The sequence below is a fragment of the Cydia strobilella genome, chromosome 11 (genome assembly GCF_947568885.1).
Source record: "Cydia strobilella chromosome 11, ilCydStro3.1, whole genome shotgun sequence".
NCBI classification, from domain to species: domain Eukaryota; kingdom Metazoa; phylum Arthropoda; class Insecta; order Lepidoptera; family Tortricidae; genus Cydia; species Cydia strobilella.
Window position 1 is genome coordinate 8,502,597 of NC_086051.1, and position 26,539 is coordinate 8,529,135.

A 26,539-nucleotide genomic window follows, 5' to 3' on the forward strand; every position below is an offset into this window, starting at 1 on the left:
AGTAAATATGCATTATATTATAACAAAGAAAATATGTGATCAACACCTTATGAAAATGACATGCTATAACATTCTAAATTAGCTAAGTTAACAACTGCAACTGTTTTTGTAAGGCTGAAATCCGGAATACATACAAGTCTTACATGTTGTCCATCTTCACCTGAAACACAAATACATATATGCATATTAGACCTTTAGAAATAAAAATACAATTAAATTTTACATTTTTTTTATACTGATTGATTTGAAAGTACCCTTATATAGGTCCGTGGCAAATTCATTGCAGTTGCCAGTAAAGTAAACGGCAGGACAGTTATAGACAGTAAACGGGTCCGTGTCTATACAAGGTGTACACGGGACTGTGTCCGGGCAGGTTGGGGCCATGTGGCGCCACTGCAATGTCTTCCTCAACACTTCCAGGGGATCATCAAGCTTGCTATAGCGCATGATGTCCTTCACTGGCTCGCCAGATGAACCGAGGCAAAGAAAACCTAAAAAAAAAATGAAGTATATAAGTTGGTATATATATATATATATATATATATATATATATAATTGTACAGAGAAAAATAAGGTATATTTTTAAGTAGTTAGACTATCAGTGTTACAAAACTTCAGTATAAAGGCTATTTTTATTTTATTTTATTATATAAGTTGGTCAATGTAGGACACCAGGCAAAGATAATTAAGTAAGCGCCCCTTGCGCGTGCGACCGCCCCTTATCACCTCGAAGTCACATCAGCGTGCATATGCCGACGTCGCCGGTCAGCCTGTCGCAGCCAACCGGGTCAACGCGCCTGTTAAGGTGTATGAAGCACGGGTTCCACTTAAGGAGATGTCCTCCCGCACCGATGTGGATAAGGAGGGATTTACACTGGTGAAAAGTTTACGCAAGACTCTGTGTGGCACTGCGGAGCCAGTTTTCTGGCCTACAAGTTGCGACACCGAGTAAGGCGCTTTATGTGACACGCCTACATTACTCCGCCGTGGCCGACAAGGCGTACATTCGTCGGAAGACTGGCTACACGCTGAGGGTACACCAGCTACAGTCGCGTCACTATGTGCACGTCAGTTCATTTGTGGTGCGCGTGCCGCGGCCGCTGCAGGACACCATCGCAAGCGCGGACTTCTGGCCGAAGGGTGTGGTGTTTCGGCGGTTCCGGTCCGGGGCAACCTGCCGAATCCTACGCAGTCAGACGACGCTACGGAGCCACGCTGTTACGTCGTCGCCCAAATCCAATGTTTACTTAATTTCTTTTTTATGTGTATTGTTTTTCTTTCTTTTATTTTCAGTGCCTTGGTTTTACTGTAATGCTGTGTTACTTATTTGATCAATAAATAAATAAATAAGTAGACAGAGTGCTCACTCCATACATCAGTCCAGCATCAAGTAGCGTAATTATCAATACTGCCATTCGACACTAGATGTCACTTGTGTCGCGACTGACGAAAAGTGTATTGCTCAACAATTTACAACTAATATTATAAGCAGAAGGAATTGAAAATAGAGTTCCGGTTAATCCGTATATAATATTAGCTGAAAATCGTTGAGCATTAGACTTTCTGTTCGTCGCGCCATCTATTGTCGAGTAGCAGTACTGATAATTCCGCTACTTGACCCTACATGTCGACTACGAAAATAATAGTCGTTTTGGTAACAAAACTGATGTATGGAGTGAGCACTCTGTCTACTTAATTCTCTTTGATATATGGTTAAAATACCTGCAACATCACATTCATATGGGTTGGATACTCTATTGAATGATTTATATTCCATTGCTTTGGAGAAGAGGCCTGGAATAGAAATTTACAATATTAGAAATTGGACATTTAAACAGAAAATGCATTGGTAAATTGATATTACATATATATTCGCTCCATGCATGACTGTGGCGCCGCCCTAGTGGGTGTGGGACATACTATATTGCTTATTTGACAGTTGGCAGCTGCTAAATAGTATGAAGATGTCGTCCCACGAGTTCATATTTTCACCAAGTCGTGCGTTGGCGTCAATTTGTATCTCCCCCACCACCAACTTCGCCAAAACCAATAGAGAAAAAAAGTTTGTCAAGAAAATTACATACAGTAATGAAAAGGTTTTTGTGGCAGCATAACTCCAGCAGGATCTTTGCATCCAGGCATGAGGTCCAGAGGAGCCACCGCACTGACAGCAGCACAGAAACCATCCACGGACTCCACTGATGAGATTACATTTGACTCCGTGACCATTGTCTCACTGGACTGGCTTACAAATAATCCACCTGAAAAGACATAACATGTACTTTATATTTTAAAATATCTCTACCTATTATATACTTAAAACAGTTGCTGAAAGATATTTTAGAAGTATAGTATTGGCAAGCCATTTTAGAAGCATTGGAACATGTACAGTCAATGTGTTTTAAATGTAGGCATGTATTGTATCTAGTAGTTAAAGCAACAAGGTTCTGTAGTGGCCTAGGAATTAAATTGGTTGAGTGTACAAGAATTTATTTTTATAAATTTGATAATGTCTGTTCAATCTGTTACCAAGCATATTCATAAGGTTAATGTGGGGAAAACTGGCATATAAAATTTATGCTGAGAAGACTGTCATAGGGAAAGATCGCATATGTGTGTATGTACATCACAAAGACACAGAAAGAAAGAGCTTAATGACCTTCCTTAAATTACCTTCTATAAGTAGAGTATGTGTACAAACGCAGGAGTTAAAAGTGACAAAAGAGGTAGTAGACAGTCTTCCCTTATAAACAATGTTCCCCACATTGCCCTTAATCAATATGTTAACATACCAGCTACAACAACTCGAACTATCTTGGAGAGTTGTTCCTGATACTGCGCAGTCCCGGACATGCCCGATATCCACTCCACCAACAAGTGCAGTGAGAACAGATGCTCCGGTGAGTTGCCTGCCATGTTGAGACCAGAAGTTAGGACAATGTATCTGAAAGAATCAACAGAGAGATAAGGAAGACTAGCCAGAAACCAGAAAGTGTAGTACGGAAATAAAATTTATATTTTCCGTACTACACTTAAATAAGAGTAATTGGGACAAAGGCATGCGAATGATGACACTTAAATAAGAGTAATGCTAATAGGTTTCTTTACATTTTTAGGGTTCCGTACCCAAAGGGTAAAAACGGGACCCTATTACTAAGACTCCGCCGTCTGTCTGTCACCAGGCTGTATCTCATGTACATATATGATTTTCAGCTTGTACATGTTCTTGACAACATAGACAATTTTTATATTTAATCTGATAGCAATTAGACTATTGAATTGAAATGTCTAGTATGTAGTTAGCTAACTCCATGCAGATTGTAAGAAACTTAATAGTCTTAGTAGGTTATATAACCTAGCAAGTGTTATGTAGTAAAATTGTCATACTTATCGGAGTCCAACTTTGGCAAGGGTTTTTGTATGTTACAGCCAGCCCAGCAAATATCTTTGATAGTGAATATTCCATCTTCATCTTCAGCACCTGCAAAAATGTGTTATCAAATTTTAAAATCCCTGCCCTAAACATCTTTTAATCATGTTTGTACAATTTCAAAGATGTGTACAACAGACTAATGTAAAAAGTGAAAGCATCTTTGATTTTTACACGACCTACTTTCATTACAAATACAAGAAAATTTATTTACAGTACACTAGTGCCATAAAAAGCTCATTGTAAATGTATTGTAAAACGTTGTATGATACATTTGCAAATAGGTAATATGCAACTTCGGTTTGGTCGTGTTTTAATTTATCACCACTCATTGCGAATTTCCTATTTTTCGCAGTTGTATCGTTATATATATATATATATATATATATATATATATATATATATATATATATATATATATATATATATATATATATATTTGTTGCATCTATTAACTTCATAGACCTGTCTATGCATCTATTAAGCCCTTGCCAGTGTGCCGCTTGCCAAAAGGCCTCCTCCAGCTCTTTCCATTGGGGTCTGTCATGGACCACTCATAGAATTATAAAAAAATATATATTATTCCACAAATTAAAAATACTTGCCTAATACTGCACAGACAACCCCTGTAACTACTTGATGCACATCAATACAGTCTCCAACTAATTTGATTCTTTGCAGCTCGTCTTCCAGTACTACGGTATCTGTTTCATGAACAAAGTGGGTTCTGCAAATACAACATTAAAAATAACACAAATTCACAAAACACTAAATAATCCTTATAATTTTATTATAAGTACAGCAAGCTGCAAATGTGCCTACCCACTTTATGAATGATTTACACTCATACAGCTAGGGGCATTACAAGGGCAATTCATACCTTGGTGGCTGAGGAATGATTTCTAATTGATCTGAAAGTTGTTTTAGTATACTGGGCTTTAATTCCTGGAGTTTAAACAGTGTTCCAATAATTACACAAGTAGTATTTTTTTCACGCAAATCGCAAAGTTTCAGTATCTTGTACTTGTTAGTCCACTTCTTATATATCACTGGCTCTAAGATATTTCTAAATGTGTTAAGTCTAGCAGAGTAAATATGGGCAAATTGTTTTGAGAAATCCCTGGAAACTTCATAAAATCGTTTTGAGCAATCCTTATATTCCACATTCTGTCTCTCTAATTCCAATGGTTGAAATATCGTCTCAAGTTTTGCATTGCATTTATCTGATTCCGTTTTAAATAACATATTTATCTCTTGTTTGATATGAATACAATAAATTGTAGCACAACTAGCAAATATTAGATTTTACGAATAATCATCAACGATTTTTACGACAGGACAATGAATGACATTAGGAGTTGAGGGCTCTTCTTAACTTCGCGCCTTTCATAGGCGATAGTATGGATGGTATAGAAAGGATGCCAATCTCTTATGGCAGAATTGTTGCAAAAGTGACCGCTTTCAGCTTTAAATAATAGTTCCTAATCTCTCCGGTGGCGCTAGTTAGGCTCTGGGACATGAGTATAACATGAACCATATAAGGCAACAAATAACCCGACCAACTTACGTAGGTTGTGTTTGGTAGTATTTCGGTGTATGGTGGCGCCGCCTAATTACTGTTTTTTGATGGACACTTTTCATACATAGAGATTTGGCTCCTTTATATAGTCTCCATGGGCGATAGGAGCAAAGAGTAGTATAATATTGGATAGGAGCCTTTTGTTTGACAAATGTCAAATAAATGTCGGCTTGTTTAAAAATGACTCAAATAACTTACTGAGTAAAAGGGGTTCCGTAAATATGGAAGGTAGAGGTTTACTCCAAAGTCCAAAGAGTAAAGTGAGGTTTACTATTATACTCTTTGGTTTTCCATTCCATCAGTTCCATCATGGCTCCATCACTATCTATTTGTCAGTGTCAATCAACGTTACGTCAAAGTCAAACGCATGTGTTTGTGTTCTTCATTTATCGTCGGTGCCGATGTTTCTAATAAATTTCAATTAAAATGTTTGTTATAGCGGAAATGAAAGATGTCATACGGGTTACGCCCGAACATTTTCATCAAAATTTATCAGAATCTATTACTACTTTACTTAATAGGAAATTAGCAAATAAGGTAATGAAAATGATACCCTGCAACTTCACAAACCGAGTTAAATATGATTAAAATCCTTCATACTCACATTTAAAAATTGTTTCAGGTTGTTTTAAATGTAGGCTTATGTATAGCGCTGTTTGATATCACACATATCGGACATTCATACATTTTTCCTGGAGATGGATCTTCACATACTGAAGTCAAGTTTAGGTATATAGTATTCAGGCCAATGATTGAAGAAATACTGATAGGCAAAATTAGGAGCTGTGGTAGAGAAGGCGTACATGGTAAATAGAAACATGAACTATATTAATATCATTTAGATCGATTGAAAACTTCCATGACATTTATTTATTTATTTAATCTTTATTGCACAAAAGAAAATACAAATGTACAAAAGGCGAACTTAATACATTAACTTTATACATTTGGCGTTTACGTCAAATTCGGTAGTTCTGATTTTTTCCAGACTTGTTTATGATGTTGGCTCAATAAATAATCCAAGTTTGACACCTTGAGCGCTGAACGCAACCTTATCAAAAATCGAAAAACCTGCGAAAATTTCGTTTTTTTTATTATTTTGGCAATTATAACCCTAAAGGACTAGTTTTTAAAAGTACCTTCTCAGAGCGTTTTTAAAGTAGACTAAATTTTCTACAATATGAAACTAGAATTGTCTCTGTAGATGGGTCGGCTCCCCAGGTCCAATCTATTCTATATTTCTTTCTTCTCTTAGCAACTAGGGCAAGTTATATATCATTTTCATATAATATTTTTATTGGGCCAACATCATAAACAAGTCTGCAAAATATCAGAACTACCGGATTTGAAGCAAACAAACCCCTATACAAAAGTCAACAAAGTTACTGGATTATTGAGCTTTGTTGGTAACTTTTGTATCAAAAAACAGAAATAAATGAAAAAATCATAATACTGAAACCTTAACTGTTTTATGACTAATTAAAAATGTTTTAAAATTTTTAATTATATTTCAGTTACATTAGGATTTTTTGATGATGTGTTGATACCTGTAAATGCTCTGCAGCACCCATCCAGATTTGATGAGACTGAGCAAGCTTGGGTATGGGAGTACCCTAAGGAAGATGGAGAAAAACATGACCTTTTTATGGATGCAGGTATTGTTATAGGCAAACTGGCCCTAACATAGGCCACCCACCCAAATATAATGCCACCAAAGAAGCAAAATACATATGCGGGAGGTGACCAATGTTAGAGTAGATTCTGTAACTATACTGTTATGTAAATTTCTTTCAACCTCAAAATTGATTAATACTGTTTTTTTTGTTGATCTGCAGGTGAAACCGTCAGGTTTAGGGTAACAAGTGAAGCATTTGAAGAGAGCTTGCCAACTGGACCCCCAGGATCAGACTGCCCTGTCCAAACTGTGGCTCCTTACAGAATAGTTGGTGGAATTAATGAACCAGGACTCGGCCTGCTAACATGGTGGGAAGCCCCTGAAGCCGATGACGATGGTGATGAGAATGAAGAAGAAAATCAGGAATAAACTATTATTTATGTATTTTTTTGTTTCATGGCTCCCTGATCTTGATTCTGATCTTACTATTTGACATTCTGTAAACTTACATTTTTTGACCAATGTGTGTATATTCGAGGGTATAAAACAGGGTTTGATAAAGCAAATTACAACAAATACAAATAAAATTTGAAAATGCTAGTAAATAAACAATTAGACAAGTAGTGATTGCAACAATATTTATTCAATTTCTTTTTTTTACATTTTATATTTGCTCTTCAAAATACAACAACAATAATATTTTACAATACATGTGTATTTGTAATAGTGATATTGTATATTTAACTAGAAACATGCATTTACTTAAACATCACAACAAGCTTCAGACATCACTTAATAAATAAATAAGTAAATATTTCTAAATTTTGTTCTTATATGATGTGAAAAACATTTTATTCTGCTGAAATAAAACAACCTATACTCATACATTACAGTTGCAAAGCAACATCAAATAAAACATGATATCCAGTGAAATAAACAATCATACCTACTGTGACAGTAGGTATGAATGTTAATTTCACTGGATACTGTCTATTCCATTATACTATGAGACCTGATTAAAATTATAATATATACAATGGTATACAATCCTCAGAGCTATTATATATAGTCCAAAATGATTATACAACTCTTGTCGCAAGAATATTAGCGCGTGCAAATCAATTGTTTTCTATAAGAGTTACATTTGCTAGTGACAATCTGACAATACAAATCATCCAGTGTATTGCAGTTCCCAACGAATGGACGGCTATCTAGGGGGCGTAGCGATTTGGCGAGTGCCGTGAAATGGTAGAGAATGGGGCACAGTAATTTATTTTTTACAACATAGTGATGCCTAAACGGTTGGGAAACCCTGCTCTGTATGAAGTGGCGGCCTATTCTTACACAGGCACTACAGAAGATTTAATTCGTTAAAAAATATATTGAACGTTTGAAAGCATGAACTAGGTAAAGTCAACATCAAAAATATGTGTATATTTTTTTAAGTACTTATATTATAACAATGATGACAACATGCAAATGTTAATTAATTTTAACGCAAACAATATGGTGCATAAAACATAGTTGTAAGGTGGTTGTAAGTGCCGCAATGTTCTCCCAATACAGTAAAATTCGATTTGAGTATGGAATGGTAAAATACATTAATTCATACAATTAAAGTAAAATAGTTTATATATATATATATCCTTAGCCCGTTATAGTGTCCCTGAAGATCAAGGGCAGAGGCCTTTGCCCAGCAGTTTATAGTTTATATTATAAAAACTAAAAGTTTTACATAACTAGTTCTCACTTTTTGCTACCTATTCAAGCATCAAATAATAATTTAAGACTCATCTATGCAGTTACTATGTATTAACATGAGATGCTATAAATAAAATACTGTCTTTTGACTATTAGGGTTGCATTTGACTATTAAAACAATTGTGGGTATTTTTGATCTTGCAGCTCATTGATTCTTACATTATATAAATCAGTATTTTTTGTGGTCTAATGTAAATCTACTCTAGCTAGGCTATGAAAAAACGTAGGTCCAATCTAATCTTAGGCTTTATTTCATTTTCAAAGACAATATGTACTGTAAAGGCGGCCAGACAATGATATATTTATTAATTATTATATTCGAATATCATTATTAGATATATTAAATATATTTCTTATATGTATGCATATAATGATTTGATTACGATATTAACGTAGATTCTTCTCGCAAATGTTTTACTTACTTTAGTGGTTAGTAAGGGATATTAAAACTGTCATTTGCTTGGAATCAAATTGGTAACTGGTCATGATATCACATTTTGTTGGTTAATTTATATTATAAAAACTAAAAGTTTTACATAACTAGTTCTCACTTTTTGCTACCTATTCAAGCATCAAATAATAAATTAAGACTCATCTAGGTTCAAGCATAGCAAGTACGCGAACCTTGAACAGGTGTATGATTTTGTCCCGTTTGCCGTCGAGACGGCTGGACCTTGGTGTGCCGAGGCCAAAGCCTTTATTAAGGATATAGGGCGACGCTTAAGAGAAAGGGGCGGCGACCCTCGCTCTGGTTCTTTCCTCGTCCAAAAGATATCCCTGGCCATTCAGCGAGGTAATGCCGCCAGTATTTTTGGCACATTTGGTCCGGGGGATAATCAGAGTGGGGGGTAATATTGTGTTTGTTATAATTTAGTTTTACTTTTTTGCATTAATTACCTTTAGCTTTAAGTTTTTTTTTGTTGACGTAATCATAACATTGTGGAACCTACTCATAGGCATCGGTGGCCGGCTTACGCCGTAAGCTACATGCAACGTAACGTTATAATGTGACGCTGTTGTACCCAGCATACAATCGGAGATCAAAACTTTATTTATAATATACCTAATCTACTTTATTGCAGGGATGTTGCGGATTTTTAGGCTCACATCGAGATTAGGCACATAAAACGTCAATTATTACACTTTAGTAATTTTTATTTAAAAAAAACGAAAATTTTAATATTTGAACAAGAATATACGTGCCCCACAATCGCGTTACTATACTAAAGTCCAAATAAAACAAATTTTTCATTTCTTGTCGCTGTCCGTGCTCGATCGACGAATCACAAAAACGAAACGAGACTTGGCTAATGTCGAAATTACCTAGAACTTACGCCGCCGCTAAGACGTTCCTGTACCTACCTGTTGCACATCCGCATCCGCATTAAGCTCCGCATCGATTTTATGCGGATGTTGAAAATAATGCGGAAGTTCTGCGGTTGCGGATGCGAATATTCGCAACATCCCTGCTTTATTGTAACAAGCATAATACGTTTACGACCACCTCAAAGGCCAACCAACAACTCTGAACAGGCATAAAACGTATGAGTTAAAGATTGATTCACCAAAGCTAAAGTGATTTTGTTATGTCGGTAGGTACGTAAATTCTTCCTTGCGTTGGAGTCTGCCGTGGTCTTAATCGGTAACATAAGTTTGACGTTGCCGTGCCAAAAAACTTGAGGCTCCTCTTTTGACGGGATTATAGTCTTTCTGTCAGCTTTGGTGAACCGACCTGTACTTAACAAATAGGCAAGTATAACAGCGTGATAAATTACACTGTATTAACTACAATATGAATATATGAAAGATCTTTGAGATAGGTACTTGAAACTTACCACTTTATCCTCTAGGTAGGTATGACTATTATGAACCCAACCGCAGACATTGTGCCTATCCAAAAAGGCCATAAAATACCCTTAAGGTGATTCATCGTTATATAAAATTAATTCTTAAACATTCTATTTTCATAAATATAAAAATATTAAAAATTAATAATTTGTGCTATTTAATTAAAACTTAATTCCTATTTATGTAGGTAGGTTCATTTTATGAATTAACTATTACAACTGGCTCGATTATACTACCTTAACACCCAGTTACATTGGCCATATGATGCCACTTGTAAAATGAAAATAAAGAGCGAAAAAATTTCGCGCGAACAAAATAAAAACGGATTATAAGGTTTTTGATAAGTAATATTATGATGCGTAAAGTACCTATAGTGCAAACGTTTTTAGCCGCTTTAGGAACTAAAGTAAGTACGGCGCCATATGCTTTGTGGGAACTATGTAGGTTGCCAAACGTTAAGGAATACAATAAAGAGTTACTTAAGTGTTCACATGAGGTTTTAACAACGAAGATAAGTTATCCCGTAATATACATTATGCACTTCTTTACGCATCTTATTATTTAGTCTATCTTTGGTATACGCAAATATTTATTGATTGTGTAAGATATGAAGTCTAAGATATTTTCGTACTTCGAATTCGACAGCTAGAGTTAGACCAAGACAAGTCTGCAGCGATTTTGATTGTGTGATTGTTATTTTAAACGTCAAACTTCTATGAAATTATGACGTATAAATAACACGTACTTGCACAGTCTGTGCTGCCAAAATCGTTGCAGAGATATTTTCGTCTAACTCTAACGGAGATGGCGGATAGTGCTGTACAATTAACTCCGTGCATTATTCGGTACCTTTGATTGTCAAAAGTTGGCAACTGACAAATTGAGGGCGCCAGCGTAGGTTTTATCTGTCTTTAGTTTTGTTCTTATTGTTCTATGAGATTTGGCTTCTTATAAAATTAAAATAAAAAACAAGCATTAGAAACTTTTCGTAAAATTGACAGGTAAAACCTATGCCGGCGCCATCTGTAAAATACCGGCCAACCTCATTCAGTGGCCATTAAACATATGGCGCAATACAGCGCCATCCGTTACGGCTGTTAAACTAGGCGGGCACGCATTGAGTTAATATTACTCCATATAGTCCATATAGAGAAGCCATATCAAACAATTAAATTGTCGCAATCGCAACCTGTAGGCGAGGGGAGCGGGGCGTGAACCACGCGACCAAAACGTAAGTGCCGTGAAATTCATGGCGCTTACGCTTTGAGGTCGCGAGATTCACGCTCCGCTTCCATAGTTAGTTGTCGGCCGGCAACAACTCATGGCGCAAATACTGGGTTTCTGTGCCGGCTCTGTACCTAGTAATAATAGTTTAATGGCGGCACGTTTTTTCTTACTTTATTCTTTAGTTACAAAGTACAATCAATAAATCTTTGGTATAGTATGAATTATCTCAAATGATTATTTCGCCCAAACCTTTAAACAAAAGGCATTGTTTCTTTTGTGCACCGCGATGGCTACCTCATTTCTCATTAGTGAAAATGATCACGCCCGTTTTAAATGCAATTTTAGCGTGCTACACATCTCCGAATATTCTTACCTGTCGTCGTACATTACCCAAACGTGTTAACTCCGATTGCTGTTATTTGAATTTGAACCATAAAAGTAGAACGCTAAAATTGCCTTTTAAACGGGCGTGATCCTTTTCACTGATGAGAAACGACGTAGCCACCGCGGCGCACAAAAGAAACCATGCCTTTTGTTTAACAGCTTAGGGTTTGGGCGAAAAAATCATTAGAGATAATTCGTAGTATAGTATATAATGTTTACTGTTTAGTTTATTTGAAGGTGTATAATAGCGGCGAGTTGGTGAAGTGGTGGTTGTTGTGGAGGTGCGCGATGAGGCGGCCGTCGAGCAGATGGCGGCCGTAGGCGACGGCCTCCGCCTCGTCCTTGGCCAGCCCGCAGCTCAGCAGCCAGCGCACCAGGCACGAGCCGCGGAACACGGCGCGGTATGTGCGCATGCGCCACCTACGATACGGATACGGATACGGATACTGATGACATGTTCCATTTTATAACTATGGTTGGTCAAGCAAATCTTGTCAGTAGAAAAAGGCGCGAAATTCAAATTTTCTATGGGACGATTTCCCTTAGCGCCTACATTTTTTTAAATTTGCCACCTTTTTCTACTGACAAGATTTACTAGACCGACTATAAATCTAGTAAAATAGTATTATTATTAAATTGTAAAACGGGACGTAATCGCGTATTTAAGTTTTAAGATAATAATTATATGAAAATGATACAAAAATACAGGCCCTAAAAGTTTCAAAATGTAATTTTTTTTAGGAAAAAAGTAAGGGTACCATTCGATTCCTTACATTTTATCCAAAAAAAGATTATATAGCAACTATATACATAAACGCAATATTTCACCGACAAAAACGCAATTTACTTTTGTCCATACTTCAAAATGGGCTCTCGGTGACCTTGACGTCACGTTCACTTATCGTTTTGTTAGGAGCGTTTCGCGAGTGAAGAACGACGTCGTCGACGTCGGACTTGGACTATCATTTCTGACTTTTGTATTGCTTTAACGCAATGGGTCCCATATAGACATTTGATCCTAAAAACTAATCTGATCGATTGATACCATTAATGAAACAAGTTATGGGAGAATTCATAATCTAGATTTCGCTTTAACGGAGTCATTACCACTGCCTTTGCGGAGGAAAATGAGTTAAAGAAAATATAAGGCTGTTTTTGGATGCAATAACGATAAAATTTGGTTTTAATGGACTGTATTTGCTAAAAATGTTTATACGAATTTGACACACACGTTTATACTATATTCCAATAAGAAACTCGCGGAACAAGTAAATATGAATCGAAAGTGCACAAATCACATACCTTTAATCCGAGGTTTGCTGAGAAGAAGGCTAGCTTTGGGCGGCTCTGGTGTCTAGGAATGTCGTGCAGCTGTCTTACCGAATTACCCTCTACCTGGACCAGCCTACGAGCTTAGCTTTGTACTTTTCCACAACACACATGTGATTGGCACTGATTTTATACTATTCTATACTTGGTTAAGGCTAAAGAGCGACTTTAAGTTAGTTTTCGACAACGGAGCACAGGACAACGTGAGTTCTCTCCGAAAGTAACGAGAACGAGTTATGGCTTATGGCTACCGGAAATGGACTCTTAGTGTTGCCCTAAATATCACGGAAGTCGTAAGAAAATAGGGTTGTGATCCAAAACCGATACGAGAGTTAAACAAAGGCAATACTATCAAATGTATTATCGTTCAAAATATGATCTTGATTTCTGAGCATCAATGTAATTATCTCTTTTAAAAACTGGTCGCAGACGTGTTTCGTTTCGAGAGATCCTCAACTAACGGTAGCACGGCCGTGTCAACGCCTGCGTTAGTATAAACTTTTTTTTTTATTATTATTCAAATTAGTTACACAGCATTACAGTATTTAGTAATACAAGGCACTGCGAACTACAAAACAAATAAAAATACAAAGATACAATACCCTACGAGAAAACACAAAAATTTAAGTATTTAAGATTTGGGCGACGACATAACAGCGTGGCTCCGTTGCGTCGTCTGGCTTATGTACCTGAAGTGACTTTAGCGATAGCTTTCTTGTAGCAGCCGAGATGGTGCATTATGGACTGGTCGCAGACGTGTTTGGTTTCGAAGCTGAGATCCTAGACTGAAGGTAACACGACCGTGTCAACGCCTGCGTTAGTATAAATATATGTACCTGGTATCTTTGGCAATGGATTCCTTGCAGCGGTCGAGATGGTGCATTATGAACTGGTCGCAGACGTGTTTGGTTTCGAAGCTGAGATCCTAGACTGAAGGTAACACGACCGTGTCAACGCCTGCGTTAGTATAAATATATGTACCTGGTATCTTTGGCAATGGCTTCCTTGCAGCGGTCGAGATGGTGCATTATGAACTGGTCGCAGACGTGTTTGGTTTCGAAGCTGAGATCCTAGACTGAAGGTAACACGACCGTGTCAACGCCTGCGTTAGTATAAATATATGTACCTGGTATCTTTGGCAATGGCTTCCTTGCAGCGGTCGAGATGGTGCATTATGAACTGGTCGCAGACGTGTTTGGTTTCGAAGCTGAGATCTTCGACTGAAGGTAGCACGACCGTGTCAGCGCCGTGCCTGAGTTGAACAAAATATTGATTAACATTAGGTAATAAAGTAATTTTTGCGTCCCATTTTTAAATTTACCACACAAAAGAAAAGACTACCGCTTGTGCAATGGGCTGCTGTGCTCTGAAGAATTTTTTGACATGTTGCCAACGGCCGCTTTCTATCACCGCACCGCTCGCCATCGGCAGGGTGCAGCGATTCTGATACCCCCTCCATAGGGTATTTGACTACTAGTCAAATCAGTTTCTTTAGCATGGACGTCAGGAACACTAGCATGTGACGTCACAATCAAATTACCTACTCTTTATAGTTTTATACGGGTTTTAAAGTAGAAATTGTGTCTAAAAATAACCACTGTCTACGTTTCTCTTTTAATCTTCTGGTGCTTTATTTCTTGCATGCTGTAAAATAATTTATTTTAAATACAGTCAAATACCCTAATCCGGGGCTGCCGGAGGGCGCCGTGGTAGAATGTTATCGATCCCAGTGCGCCCTCACGAACGGCAAAGAGGGTGAAACGCCGGAGTGGGGTAGGGCCCTAGAGAGGGAAAAGGAGCGGCGAGTCCCACACACCGTGCGTAAGTGCATTCCCACTCCGTAATAAAAACAAATAATTTTTAAGATAAAAAACCCGACTTCAATGGGGGATGCCGTTGAAAAATTACTTATTGTTTATGGTGCACTCTTAGATTCCAGACAATGAAATGAAAAAGACAGCATCTTTTGCCTTATTATGTAGAAAAGGAGGTAAAACCACCCACTTTTCTAGAAGCATTTCGTTTCTGTAAGGGTCGCAGTTCTAACCTAACCTAACCCACTTTTCTGATAGCATTTCGTTTCTATAAGGGACACAGTTCTAACCTAACCTACTTTTCTGATAGAAGTTCTGTTCTGTGAGAATCGCAGTTCAAACACACCCACCCACCTAACCCACTTTCCGGGACCGGGTCCGTGTCCGGCTGTCCGGGTCCATGTTTGGGCCCGAGTTCGGTCTGGGTCCAGGTCCGAGTTGGGGTCCATGTCCAGACCCGGGTCCGAGTCCAAGTCCAAGTCCGGGTCCAAGTATGGGTCTGGGTCCATAACGAAGAGAACAAATCGCCAAACGTAAACTATGCGTCATTTAAGAGTTCCATTCTGATTATCATCAGCAATTCCACTTCATCAAATGTCACTTTTTTAAATGAAAATGCTGGGTTTGTTTATGAAAATACAAAAATCACTATATGTAGGCCTTTCACATTTGAGGAGTTCCCTCGATTCCTGATGGATCCCATCATCAGATCTCGAGCTTGACAAAAATGTGTCTTGAAACCTAACTTGCTTAACAAACATAACGAAGAGGGCAAATCGCCAAACGTGAACTATGCGTCATTGAAGAGTTCCGTTCTGATCATCATCAGCAGTTCCACTTCATCAAATGTCACTTTTTTAAATGTAAATGCTTCATTTGTTGATAAAAATACTAAAATCACTATATTAAGCCTTTAACATTTGAGGAGTTCCATCGATTACTCATGGATCCCATCATCAGAACTGCGTTTTGACAAAAACGGGACCAATCTGTATATATACTTACAATAAAAAAAAAATATCAAAATCGGTCCAGAAATTACGGAGTTATGGAGTAATAAACATTTAAAAAAAAAACACAACCGAATTGAGAACCTTTTGAAATCTTGAAGTCGGTTAAAAAAAGGGTGTTCATCCTCACACCCTAGAACCTAAATGGTCGCGTACTGTTCGATTTAAGAGGAATTTTCTCCCGCGGACGCTTCGGCTGTGAAATGAGCTCCCTGCCGAGGTTTTCCCGAGGGCCTACAGTATAGGGTTCTTCAAAAAAGAAGTGTACAGGTTTTTAAAGGGTCGGCAACGCGCTGGTAATTGTAATATATCTGGTGTTGCAGGCGTCCATAGGCTACGGTGACTGCTTACCATCAGGCGGGCCGTGTGCTTGTTTGCCACCGACGTAGTATTAAAAAAAGAAATAGGTAAATTTTATTTTTTATCAAAAGCCGATTTTTTAGTAGTAAGTTTTTTAATTGTGACGTTATCAACCAAAAGGTAGCGCCTTACTGACAAGCGACAATAAGTACCCTTTTGGTTGAAAATGGCACAATTATCTTGAAAATACTACTTTATTTTGTATTAAACAAGTGCGAGTCGGACTCGCGTTCCAAGGGTTCCGTAAATAATGTATTTATTATGTGAAACGTGAGTGAAATGTCTTTAAAAAACCCGTAGGGGTCGGATCAAAAACTAAGTAATTAAGTCCGACTCACGCTTGACTGCACATTTCTAATAGGTTTTCCTGTAATCTATAGGTAAAGATCTATTTTGTGTATTTTTTTCATAATTTTAGACTCAGTAGTTTCGGAGATAAAGGGGAGGGAATGGTAATTTTTTGCATATTTTCTTGAATAACTTCTAAACTGTTTATCCTAAAAGTATAAAAAATATATATTCGAGATTCTCACAATGAGCTCTTTCATTTGATATTTTGAAAAACATTATTTTTTAATTTTCTCATTTACCCCCCGAAAGTGGCCCCGTGTTTATAATTCATTTGTTTATGTTACATGTCCGTCTTTGGGTCACAAACTTACATATGTATACCAAATTTCAACTTAATTGGTCCAGTAGTTTCGGAGAAAATAGGCTGTGACAAACGGACAGACAGACAGACAGACACAGGAGTGATCCTATAAGGATTCCGTTTTTTCCTTTTGAGGTACGGAACCCTAAAAATACACATCATAACATTATTTATATAGTAAAGGTCAATTTGCTATAAACAGTGTTAATCAACCACCTGGAGGTAGCGGGTAGCGAGAGCGCCATATAAAAGAAAAAACTATTAGGTACAGGTTTTTAACAGCAGAGGGTTGGGGGTCACTATCGCTATTACTTTCTGAGGCGATCGCGTCAGGCAGAAAGGTTGAAAAACGCACTGAAATAACACAAACAAGACTCACCACTTCTTCTTAAAGTATCCGACAGCCGGTATGATCATCTCCTCGGGGTCTAACCCGAACAGCACGAACATGATGAGCGCCTGCCCGTACGTGATGGCGATGTCCAGGAACTCGATCTCGATGAACACCCCGCTTTCGTCTTTTTGCATCATACGCCAGGTCGTGTATGTTATCCCCTGAAACAAAAGCACAGGTAGATTAACTTTTTTTACTCTTTGCTATTATTACGTCTCCTGGGTAGTGACTTTGTGTCATTCCGAACATACTCATAGTGTTGTGTTCCTGCCGGTGAGGAAGGTTGCCAGAGCTCAACGAGGGTGCAGAGTGTTACGGTCGGCAACGCGCATGTAACACCTCTGGAGTTGCAGGCGTCCATAGAATACGGAGACTGCTTACCATCAGGCGAGCCGTATGCTTGTTTGCCACCGACGTATTATTAAAAAAGCACTCACGATGAACATGGCCAGGCTGTACAGTATGATGAGCACGGTGTGCTTGAGCAGTTGTCCGCCGCGGCCGCGGCTGGTCTCGGGCGGCAGCAGGCCCAGCTGGCTGGCGGCGCGCTCCAGCTCGCTCAGGTACTGGCACGGCTCGGGGCCGGCGGAGGTACTCGTCTGACTACACACAGTACTCACGATGAACATGGCCAGGCTGTACAGTATGATGAGCACGGTGTGCTTGAGCAGTTGTCCGCCGCGGCCGCGGCTGGTCTCGGGCGGCAGCAGGCCCAGCTGGCTGGCGGCGCGCTCCAGCTCGCTCAGGTACTGGCACGGCTCGGGGCCGGCGGAGGTACTCGTCTGACTACACACAGTACTCACGATGAACATGGCCAGGCTGTACAGTATGATGAGCACGGTGTGCTTGAGCAGTTGTCCGCCGCGGCCGCGGCTGGTCTCGGGCGGCAGCAGGCCCAGCTGGCTGGCGGCGCGCTCCAGCTCGCTCAGGTACTGGCACGGCTCGGGGCCGGCGGAGGTACTCGTCTGACTACACACAGTACTCACGATGAACATGGCCAGGCTGTACAGTATGATGAGCACGGTGTGCTTGAGCAGTTGTCCGCCGCGGCCGCGGCTGGTCTCGGGCGGCAGCAGGCCCAGCTGGCTGGCGGCGCGCTCCAGCTCGCTCAGGTACTGGCACGGCTCGGGGCCGGCGGAGGTACTCGTCTGACTACACACAGTACTCACGATGAACATGGCCAGGCTGTACAGTATGATGAGCACGGTGTGCTTGAGCAGTTGTCCGCCGCGGCCGCGGCTGGTCTCGGGCGGCAGCAGGCCCAGCTGGCTGGCGGCGCGCTCCAGCTCGCTCAGGTACTGGCACGGCTCGGGGCCGGCGGAGGTACTCGTCTGACTACACACAGTACTCACGATGAACATGGCCAGGCTGTACAGTATGATGAGCACGGTGTGCTTGAGCAGTTGTCCGCCGCGGCCGCGGCTGGTCTCGGGCGGCAGCAGGCCCAGCTGGCTGGCGGCGCGCTCCAGCTCGCTCAGGTACTGGCACGGCTCGGGGCCGGCGGAGGTACTCGTCTGACTACACACAGTACTCACGATGAACATGGCCAGGCTGTACAGTATGATGAGCACGGTGTGCTTGAGCAGTTGTCCGCCGCGGCCGCGGCTGGTCTCGGGCGGCAGCAGGCCCAGCTGGCTGGCGGCGCGCTCCAGCTCGCTCAGGTACTGGCACGGCTCGGGGCCGGCGGAGGTACTCGTCTGACTACACACAGTACTCACGATGAACATGGCCAGGCTGTACAGTATGATGAGCACGGTGTGCTTGAGCAGTTGTCCGCCGCGGCCGCGGCTGGTCTCGGGCGGCAGCAGGCCCAGCTGGCTGGCGGCGCGCTCCAGCTCGCTCAGGTACTGGCACGGCTCGGGGCCGGCGGAGGTACTCGTCTGACTACACACAGTACTCACGATGAACATGGCCAGGCTGTACAGTATGATGAGCACGGTGTGCTTGAGCAGTTGTCCGCCGCGGCCGCGGCTGGTCTCGGGCGGCAGCAGGCCCAGCTGGCTGGCGGCGCGCTCCAGCTCGCTCAGGTACTGGCACGGCTCGGGGCCGGCGCAGCGCTGTTTCTGTGACGGGGGGCAGGCACAGTCCCTAGAGAATAACACAACTTTACTAAAACGATATTTTTATTTAAATCTGCCCCTCTACACTATCGGCGATGATAGAAGATGCCTGGCGGGCGGGATAGTGTAGAGGGCATATTCGGCCGTCTCCTCCAGTCATCGTCTATCATCTGCATCATAGCCAATGGTCGCCTGCGACCCGTGAGTTGTCGGTTTTTTGGGCACGCATCAAAGGGAATTGCCAGGTAGGTTATGATGCCCCTTGCATTATTGAAACACGAGCTAGACGAGAGCCTTATCTTACAAAAAGAGACCAATAATAAATAGTACTTTAGTATTGAGGCCTAGCCAAGTTAGCAATCGTTTGCAGAAAACGAAACGAAACGTTATTATTTAAGGTTATCTCAGCGTTTCGTTTCGTTTTCTGCAAACGACTGCTAACTTGGCTAGGCCCCTAGTATCGTCAAAATAGTGATGTAAATCATAGACGGATGAGTTTTTAATACATTAGTACTAATTAGTAGATAAAACAATACATAATCTCGTGGATTACAATTTATATTGGAATTTTTAATGTCTTGTCAGTTACTCGTACAATTCGTCAGCAACATATTGTTTTCGCCGGATGTGAGCAGATGTTGCCGTTAGCGCTCTTCGCTGGGCTTGGACTCGCTGTGGTCGCTATAGTGTTGTATATTGCTGTTGCTCACTTGTGGTCGGCGATGTCCTCCATGTCCTGCGACGTGGAGTTGACGAGTCCGCTCTCGCAGCGCGGGTCGCCGGAGCAGCAGATGTTGCCGTTGGCGCTCTTCGCTGGGCTTGGACTCGCTGTGGTCGCTATAGTGTTGTATATTGCTGTTGCTCACTTGTGGTCGGCGATGTCCTCCATGTCCTGCGACGTGGAGTTGACGAGTCCGCTCTCGCAGCGCGGGTCGCCAGAGCAGCAGATGTTGCCGTTGGCGCTCTTCGCTGGGCTTGGACTCGCTGTAATCGCGCCGTAGCAACCTGTCAGTTGTAGTTCTATTCATCATTTATAAATTAATGTCTTAGTTACCGGATCATAGACTAGCAAGGCCCAGGAATTGCATTTTGTGGGATATTATAAGTGGAAAAATTATTAAATAAATGACAAGTTGATTCGTCATTGACCTAAAAGTATAGTTGCCCTTTAAGTTAACCAATGAAAGGTGAAATAAAACGATGGAAACGGATTATATCCGACCACCGCCACCAAATCCGACACAAGACCAGACAATTCAACGGAGCCACGACGTTTTGTCGGCTAAATAGTGTTTATTTTTAAGTTTAAAAAATGCATATATATATGTTAGTCTGTAAGGTATTTGTAATATAGGCGTTGTTGCCTGATTAAATTTTTTAAATAACTAAATATCGCGTATAGTGATTATAATGAATTTAAAACATGTGTTTCGAAACCTTTACAGCCGACAGCATTCGTCGTCAACGGTTGACCGAGGAAAGTATATATATTTACTTCTGCCGAAATTAATCCGTTTCCATAGTTTTATTTCATGAGTAACTATCGCGGCAACCGAAGGCAATGTTACATGAGTTGTCAAATCCTGGGCCTTAAGAGTGGTTAAAGTTTATAATTACCTTGATCTTCTCCTATGATGCATTGACACAGACATAATACAGTTAGAAAATTTCATTTTTAAATTGTTGTTTTTTAGCAAAAAATAAACTACAATTGGTATAACCATAATGGCCGTCTAATCGTTTTGTCTAAAGCATCTGGCGAACGTGCCGCTAACGCGCCATTGGCTTACGATGTGGCAAAGGACCGCCAACTCGTAAGATGTGCCCGCGGGCAGTGCGCGATCGGTTCGCGGTTGTCAAACTAGCGGCGCGTTTCTCAGATCTGGACCCGACTTAAATTTACTTATCGATCAAACCGTTCTCATGCGATACTATGTTAATATCGTAATATATTATTAAGGAAATAAATACATTGAAATTGAAATTATTTTTCACCGTTATGCGAGACCGACTGTGTGTTGGAGACCGGTTGCTCGTTGTCGACCAGTCTTTCGTCTGGCAAATGTGACGCCACATCGGCAGAGAGACTGGCGAACCGCGCGCTGCGCCGCCGGAAACGGATGGATACTGGATAGTGTTAGAGCGTGTGTTTCTCACCGTTATGCGAGACTGACTGCGTGTTGGACACCGGCTGCTCGTTGTCGACCAGGCCGGAGCTTTCGTCTGGCGAATGCGACGCCAAATCGGCAGAGAGACCGGCGAACTGCGCGCTGCGCCGCCGGAAACGGATGTACAGTGTCAGGCACCCCGTCGTCACTGGCGAAGGGAATATCGTTAATAATGAAGAGTAACCTATCGTCTTGTATAAATCCCTTTGACCGCCAAACGTCAACTGAAGCGCGCTGCTACAGCCCAATATCAACCTTCGTGCGTTACGACAAGGTTCACGATGACGCGCCGCACACGATAGCTGTGACGTTCAAAGGGTTCTAAATTAGCACGGAGATTACGGTACAATAATTCGTAAAATGAGATTGGAGCATTCCAGTAGAGTGTAAGTTACAAACGAAACGATATGTATCGTAGTGTACATTACGGGGCCTTAATATAATTATTAAAACCCAAAATTATATTTTTAAACTATTTAATTGACGATGAACGTCTTACATGGTAGACATGAAATGATGCAAGGGGTGGGTAGGTATATAAAATTATTAATGGCGGCGCTGTAAGCGCCTATCGAAAGTTGAAGGCAACGAATCTTCAATCGTAGTCCAGCTTCAGGGATCTGAACATCTTCCCGCCTCGTTGAAAGGAACAGCCTTTCAAAACTTCAAGTCCTCCGGTGATGGTAGCGGGCAGAGGCGAACGAGTGGTCGTCGTACGCATCCTTTTGTTGTGGTTACGTCTGCAACCCTGGCAACACCATCGGCTCCCGGGAACAAGCGCGTAACTCTTCCAAGGCGCCAGCATAGCGGCGGCACGTATTCTTCATGAAGCAGAACCAAGTCACCCACATTGAGTTTGGCAGTGTTTGTTCTCCATTTGGTTCTCTCTTGTAATTCGCATATATATTCTCGCTGCCATCTATTCCAAAAATGCTGGCGTATCTTTTCTATCCTAGCATAACGTTGAAGAGACATCTCCTGGCGGTTCTCCAGTGCAGGCGACGGCAGTGCAGTCAGTGGTCTTCCGATTAAGAAGTGCCCTGGAGAGAGGGAAAGGAGGTCGTCAGGGGACGTAGACATGGGGCACAAGGGACGACTGTTAAGAATAGCTTCCGCTTGCGCAAATAAAGTTCCTATCTCCTCAAATGTCAAATGACTATTGCCTATTACACGTTTTATATGGTGCTTTGCGGATTTTACTCCGGCCTCCCAGATACCGCCGAAGTGAGGTGCGTAAGTTGGAGTGAATATAAACTTTATGTATTCTTGATTTGCAAAATCAGACAAAGGTTCCTGATTAGCTTTTATAAATTGACCTATTTCTTTAGCCGCGGAGACGAAGTTTCGACCATTGTCACAGAATATTTCCGCAGGCTTGCCTCTTCGCGCAATGAACCTCCTAAGAGTCATTATGAAAGCATTTTTTGTTAGATCACTAACCGCTTCTAAGTGTAAACATTTATAGCGTAAACACACAAACAGACATAAATAGCATTTTATTAATTTAGCACCTCTACCCTTTCTACTTAAAATGTAAAAAGGTCCCGCAAAATCTAAACCTACTGATATAAACGGAAAGTCCGCATTTATTCTCTGAGCTGGGAGATTACCCATTTTTGGGGTCAGAGTCTGACCGCGAGCACGCCTGCATCGCATGCAATTGTTTACAGTGCGCTGAGCAAGGCGTCTTCCATTAATTGGCCATATAGTTTCCTTAACAAGGGACAGCAATAATTGAGGAGGCGCGTGCATATTTTTTATGTGCACATTAGCAAATATAAGTTTCGATAATCGATGAGACGCGTGAAGCAAAATTTGGTGCTTCTTTTCATACGGATAATCAGATGCATCGATTCGACCGCCAACCCTAATCACCTTATCGTTATCTAGAAAAGGTGAAAGCTTTAGTATTTTAGATTTAGAGCTCAACGGTTTAGACTTAGTAAGCATCTCGTTCTCATCTTGGAATGATTGTTTTTGAGCGACTAAACAGAGAAAGTTAAACGATTCTTTCAACTCGTCAACAGTTAAGACACCTACTCGCTTATTTTTAGGATTTTTTAGATTAAATATCATTCTTTTGACATATGCAAACGTTCTTTGCAATTTATTTAGTGTAGAATATTTTTCGAAGTCTACGATGGGAGTTTCTAAATTTACAACATAACATTTAGTTTCGGGCAAGTCATCAATTTTAAGATTATTTAAAATTGGCCATTTGGATTCATCTTCAGTTAAAAATGTGGGGCCAAACCACCACAGATCCAGCTTTGAAAGCTGGCAGGCATCCACTCCCCGCGAAATTAAGTCAGCTGGATTTGCAGAGGTAGGCACATACCTCCACGTTGATTCTTTAGTCTTTTCTAAAATTTCATTTATGCGATTAGCTACAAATACCTTTAGTTTAGCAGATTTATTGAGCAACCAGCACAACACGATACTTGAGTCGCACCAATGCACGACACGATCCGGTTTGTATCTTAGAGAGTCTAGGACTGCCCTGCTGAGCCTGGCAGCCAGCAGCGCAGCACCAAGCTCCTGCCTCGGCATGGTCGTAGGCGACAGTTGGGCGACTTTCGATTTAGAGCATAGCAGCCGTACAGTGACGTCACCGTTTTCAGACACAGACTTCATATAAATACAGGCACCAAGGGCCGACTGTGATGCGTCACTGAAAACGTGCATTTCAATCAATTTTGGTGAATCACATAAAACTCGCCTATCTATTTTGAGATTTTGTATGAATGGTAAGTTTTCGACAAATTTCTCCCACTCCTTTTTAATGAAATCAGGAACAGGTAAGTCCCAATCTATTTTGAGCTCCCATAATTTTTGTAGAAGCATTTTTGGTTTAATTATGCATAGACTTAAACAACCTAGTGGGTCAAAAATTTTAAATGAGTTTGACATAATGTATCTTTTAGTTATGACATCACTCGGAATGGGATCTTTTACAGGAAAGCTTAACTTATCATTAACTGGGCTCCATCCTAACCCGAGAGTGCTAGCTGATTCACTAATGATTAAATTTTCTTGTGTATTTATGTTAGAATCTTCAAACAAAGATGATAAGTTACTTTTGTATTTTCTTAAATTAAAACATCCTGTCTTTAGTGCCTCAGAAACAGATTTTTGTATATATTTTAGTTCGTGTTCAGTATTAGCTCCAGTGATCAGGTCATCAACATAGAAATCTCTTTGTATTATAGTTTTGGTGAGCTGATCACTCTGCTCCTCTCCGACTTGAAATAAACATCGCGTGCTCAAATAGCTCGCACTTCCGGTACCGTAAGTGAGAGTATTCAATCGCAGCGTTTTAAGGGGGCTGGACTCATCTTCTCTCCATACTATCAATTGCAGATTTCGGTCATCGTCGTGAACTTGAACCTGGCGGTACATTTTCTCGATATCACCAGAGAGAATGTACCGGTATTGTCGCGCTCTAACTAGAATGGAGAAGAGAGAGTCCTGGACATTAGGCCCCACCAAAAGAATGTCATTGAGTGATTTGCCAGAGGAGGAAGCAGCTGACGCGTCGTACACGACGCGAAGAGATGTAGATTCACTATTTTTAAAAACAGCATGATGGCACAAAAAATAGTTAGGATTTGGTTTGAGCAAGCTAGACTCAGACAGATGGCCTAGCTCTGCATAATCATTTATGAATGTAGTGTATTCGGATTTCAAGGTCGGATTTCGCTTGAATTTTCGTTCCAAATTTAAAAATCTTCTTTTAGCTAAGTTGTAGGAATCCCCAAGACATTCAGGTGATTCAGTTAACGGCAATTTAACGCAAAATCTACCGCTTTCTAGTCGTATAGTGTTAGTTAGGAAATGATCTTCACATTCCTGCTCATTTTGATTTAAAATATTTTTGTTAGGAACCTCTTCGGTCTCCCAGAATTTAGTTAGCATATTTTCAATATTTTGTTGTGATTTAGTGATAATTGCATGATTACAATTAATTTTATTTTGATTTTTGTTATTTTGATCGTTAGTATTTTGATTTTTAGTATTTTGATTTTTGTTATTTTGGTTGTTAGTATTAGTATTTATTCGTCCGCATATTAACCAACCCAATTTAGAATTTCGTAGTGTAGGCATAGAGGGACCCAGAGAACGCTTTTCGGTACCTAGGATGTCCCAGAATATGTCCGCGCCGATCAAAATCTCGACCTCGCCTGGTTGGTTAAAATCGGGATCCGCTAGCCGGATATGTTTAGGTATCCGTAGACTTTGGACATCTACTGGACGTTCACGTATGTTGCCTGTTAGCTCCTTTAGCACAAAGCACGATAAGGCAACTTTATATGGATTATTTAGTGAATGAATTTGCGTAGTACATCTTTCGACAATGTTGTCTACACATTTATTACCGGCTCCTATCAGATTTATGCAGTCGATAGGATTCGATTGTAATGACAATCTTTCTTTTAACGATTCTTTGATAAATGAGAGCTCACTTCCGTTATCTAAGAAAGCTCGTACTCTTTCTTTTTGATTTGTTTTAGGATTACACACTTCGATTATTGCAGTAGACAAAAGCCCTCGGCTATTGTCTAAGTCAAAAAAGTTTACCGCTGATGATGTGTTGCTGACCGTAGCAGCATTACTTATTATGCCCGAACTAGGCTCGTGAAGCAAGCTGTTGTGCCTCTGTTTACAATCCCGACAAGGACCTCCACGACACTCATTGACCGGATGGCCTTGCCTAAGGCAGTTGGCACACAACTTGTAATTCGCGACGTCGGCTAATTTGTCTTTCATACTTTTAGCAGCAAAAGTAGGGCAATCGTATATTCTATGGTTGTCGCTACATATTATACATACAGCAGTACCAGGTGTATAATGATTTTGTTGAAAATTTGGCTTTGATTTTTGATAAACACCTGCAAATGATTTTATTTT

General features: G+C 40.6%; 4 protein-coding genes across 4 annotated transcripts in view; 1 reads left to right on the forward strand and 3 right to left on the reverse strand.

Annotated features, from left to right (window-relative positions):
- Positions 1–4,799, reverse strand: LOC134745142 (DNA polymerase delta subunit 2). Its single transcript, XM_063679117.1, has 8 exons — positions 4,311–4,799; positions 4,036–4,157; positions 3,388–3,481; positions 2,793–2,944; positions 2,085–2,261; positions 1,723–1,794; positions 255–491; positions 1–160 (listed from the first exon to the last, which is right to left on the reverse strand). The coding sequence occupies exons 1-8, from the start codon at positions 4,673–4,675 to the stop codon at positions 48–50; spliced, it is 1,332 nt and encodes a 443-aa protein (XP_063535187.1). The 5' UTR covers positions 4,676–4,799; the 3' UTR covers positions 1–47.
- A 547-nt stretch (positions 4,800–5,346) lies between these two features.
- LOC134745475 (DNA-directed RNA polymerase III subunit RPC8) lies at positions 5,347–7,065 on the forward strand. Its single transcript, XM_063679516.1, has 4 exons — positions 5,347–5,546; positions 5,632–5,815; positions 6,524–6,664; positions 6,845–7,065. The coding sequence occupies exons 1-4, from the start codon at positions 5,436–5,438 to the stop codon at positions 7,051–7,053; spliced, it is 645 nt and encodes a 214-aa protein (XP_063535586.1). The 5' UTR covers positions 5,347–5,435; the 3' UTR covers positions 7,054–7,065.
- A 183-nt stretch (positions 7,066–7,248) lies between these two features.
- The window catches only part of LOC134745477 (lysosomal cholesterol signaling protein), a 31,540-nt gene continuing 12,249 nt past the window's right edge, over positions 7,249–26,539 (reverse strand). The window contains exons 10-15 of the mRNA XM_063679517.1: positions 21,621–21,779; positions 20,330–20,483; positions 19,305–19,491; positions 17,389–17,564; positions 14,300–14,425; positions 7,249–12,264 (exon numbers count right to left, since the gene is read on the reverse strand). Of these exons, the coding sequence (XP_063535587.1) occupies positions 12,072–12,264; positions 14,300–14,425; positions 17,389–17,564; positions 19,305–19,491; positions 20,330–20,483; positions 21,621–21,779 (995 nt within the window). The 3' untranslated portion in view covers positions 7,249–12,071. The remainder of the gene's footprint in view (positions 12,265–14,299; positions 14,426–17,388; positions 17,565–19,304; positions 19,492–20,329; positions 20,484–21,620; positions 21,780–26,539) is intronic.
- LOC134745474 (uncharacterized) lies at positions 22,043–23,317 on the reverse strand. The gene has a single exon (XM_063679515.1). It carries the CDS (start codon positions 23,285–23,287, stop codon positions 22,289–22,291), a length of 999 nt encoding a protein of 332 aa, XP_063535585.1. The 5' UTR covers positions 23,288–23,317; the 3' UTR covers positions 22,043–22,288.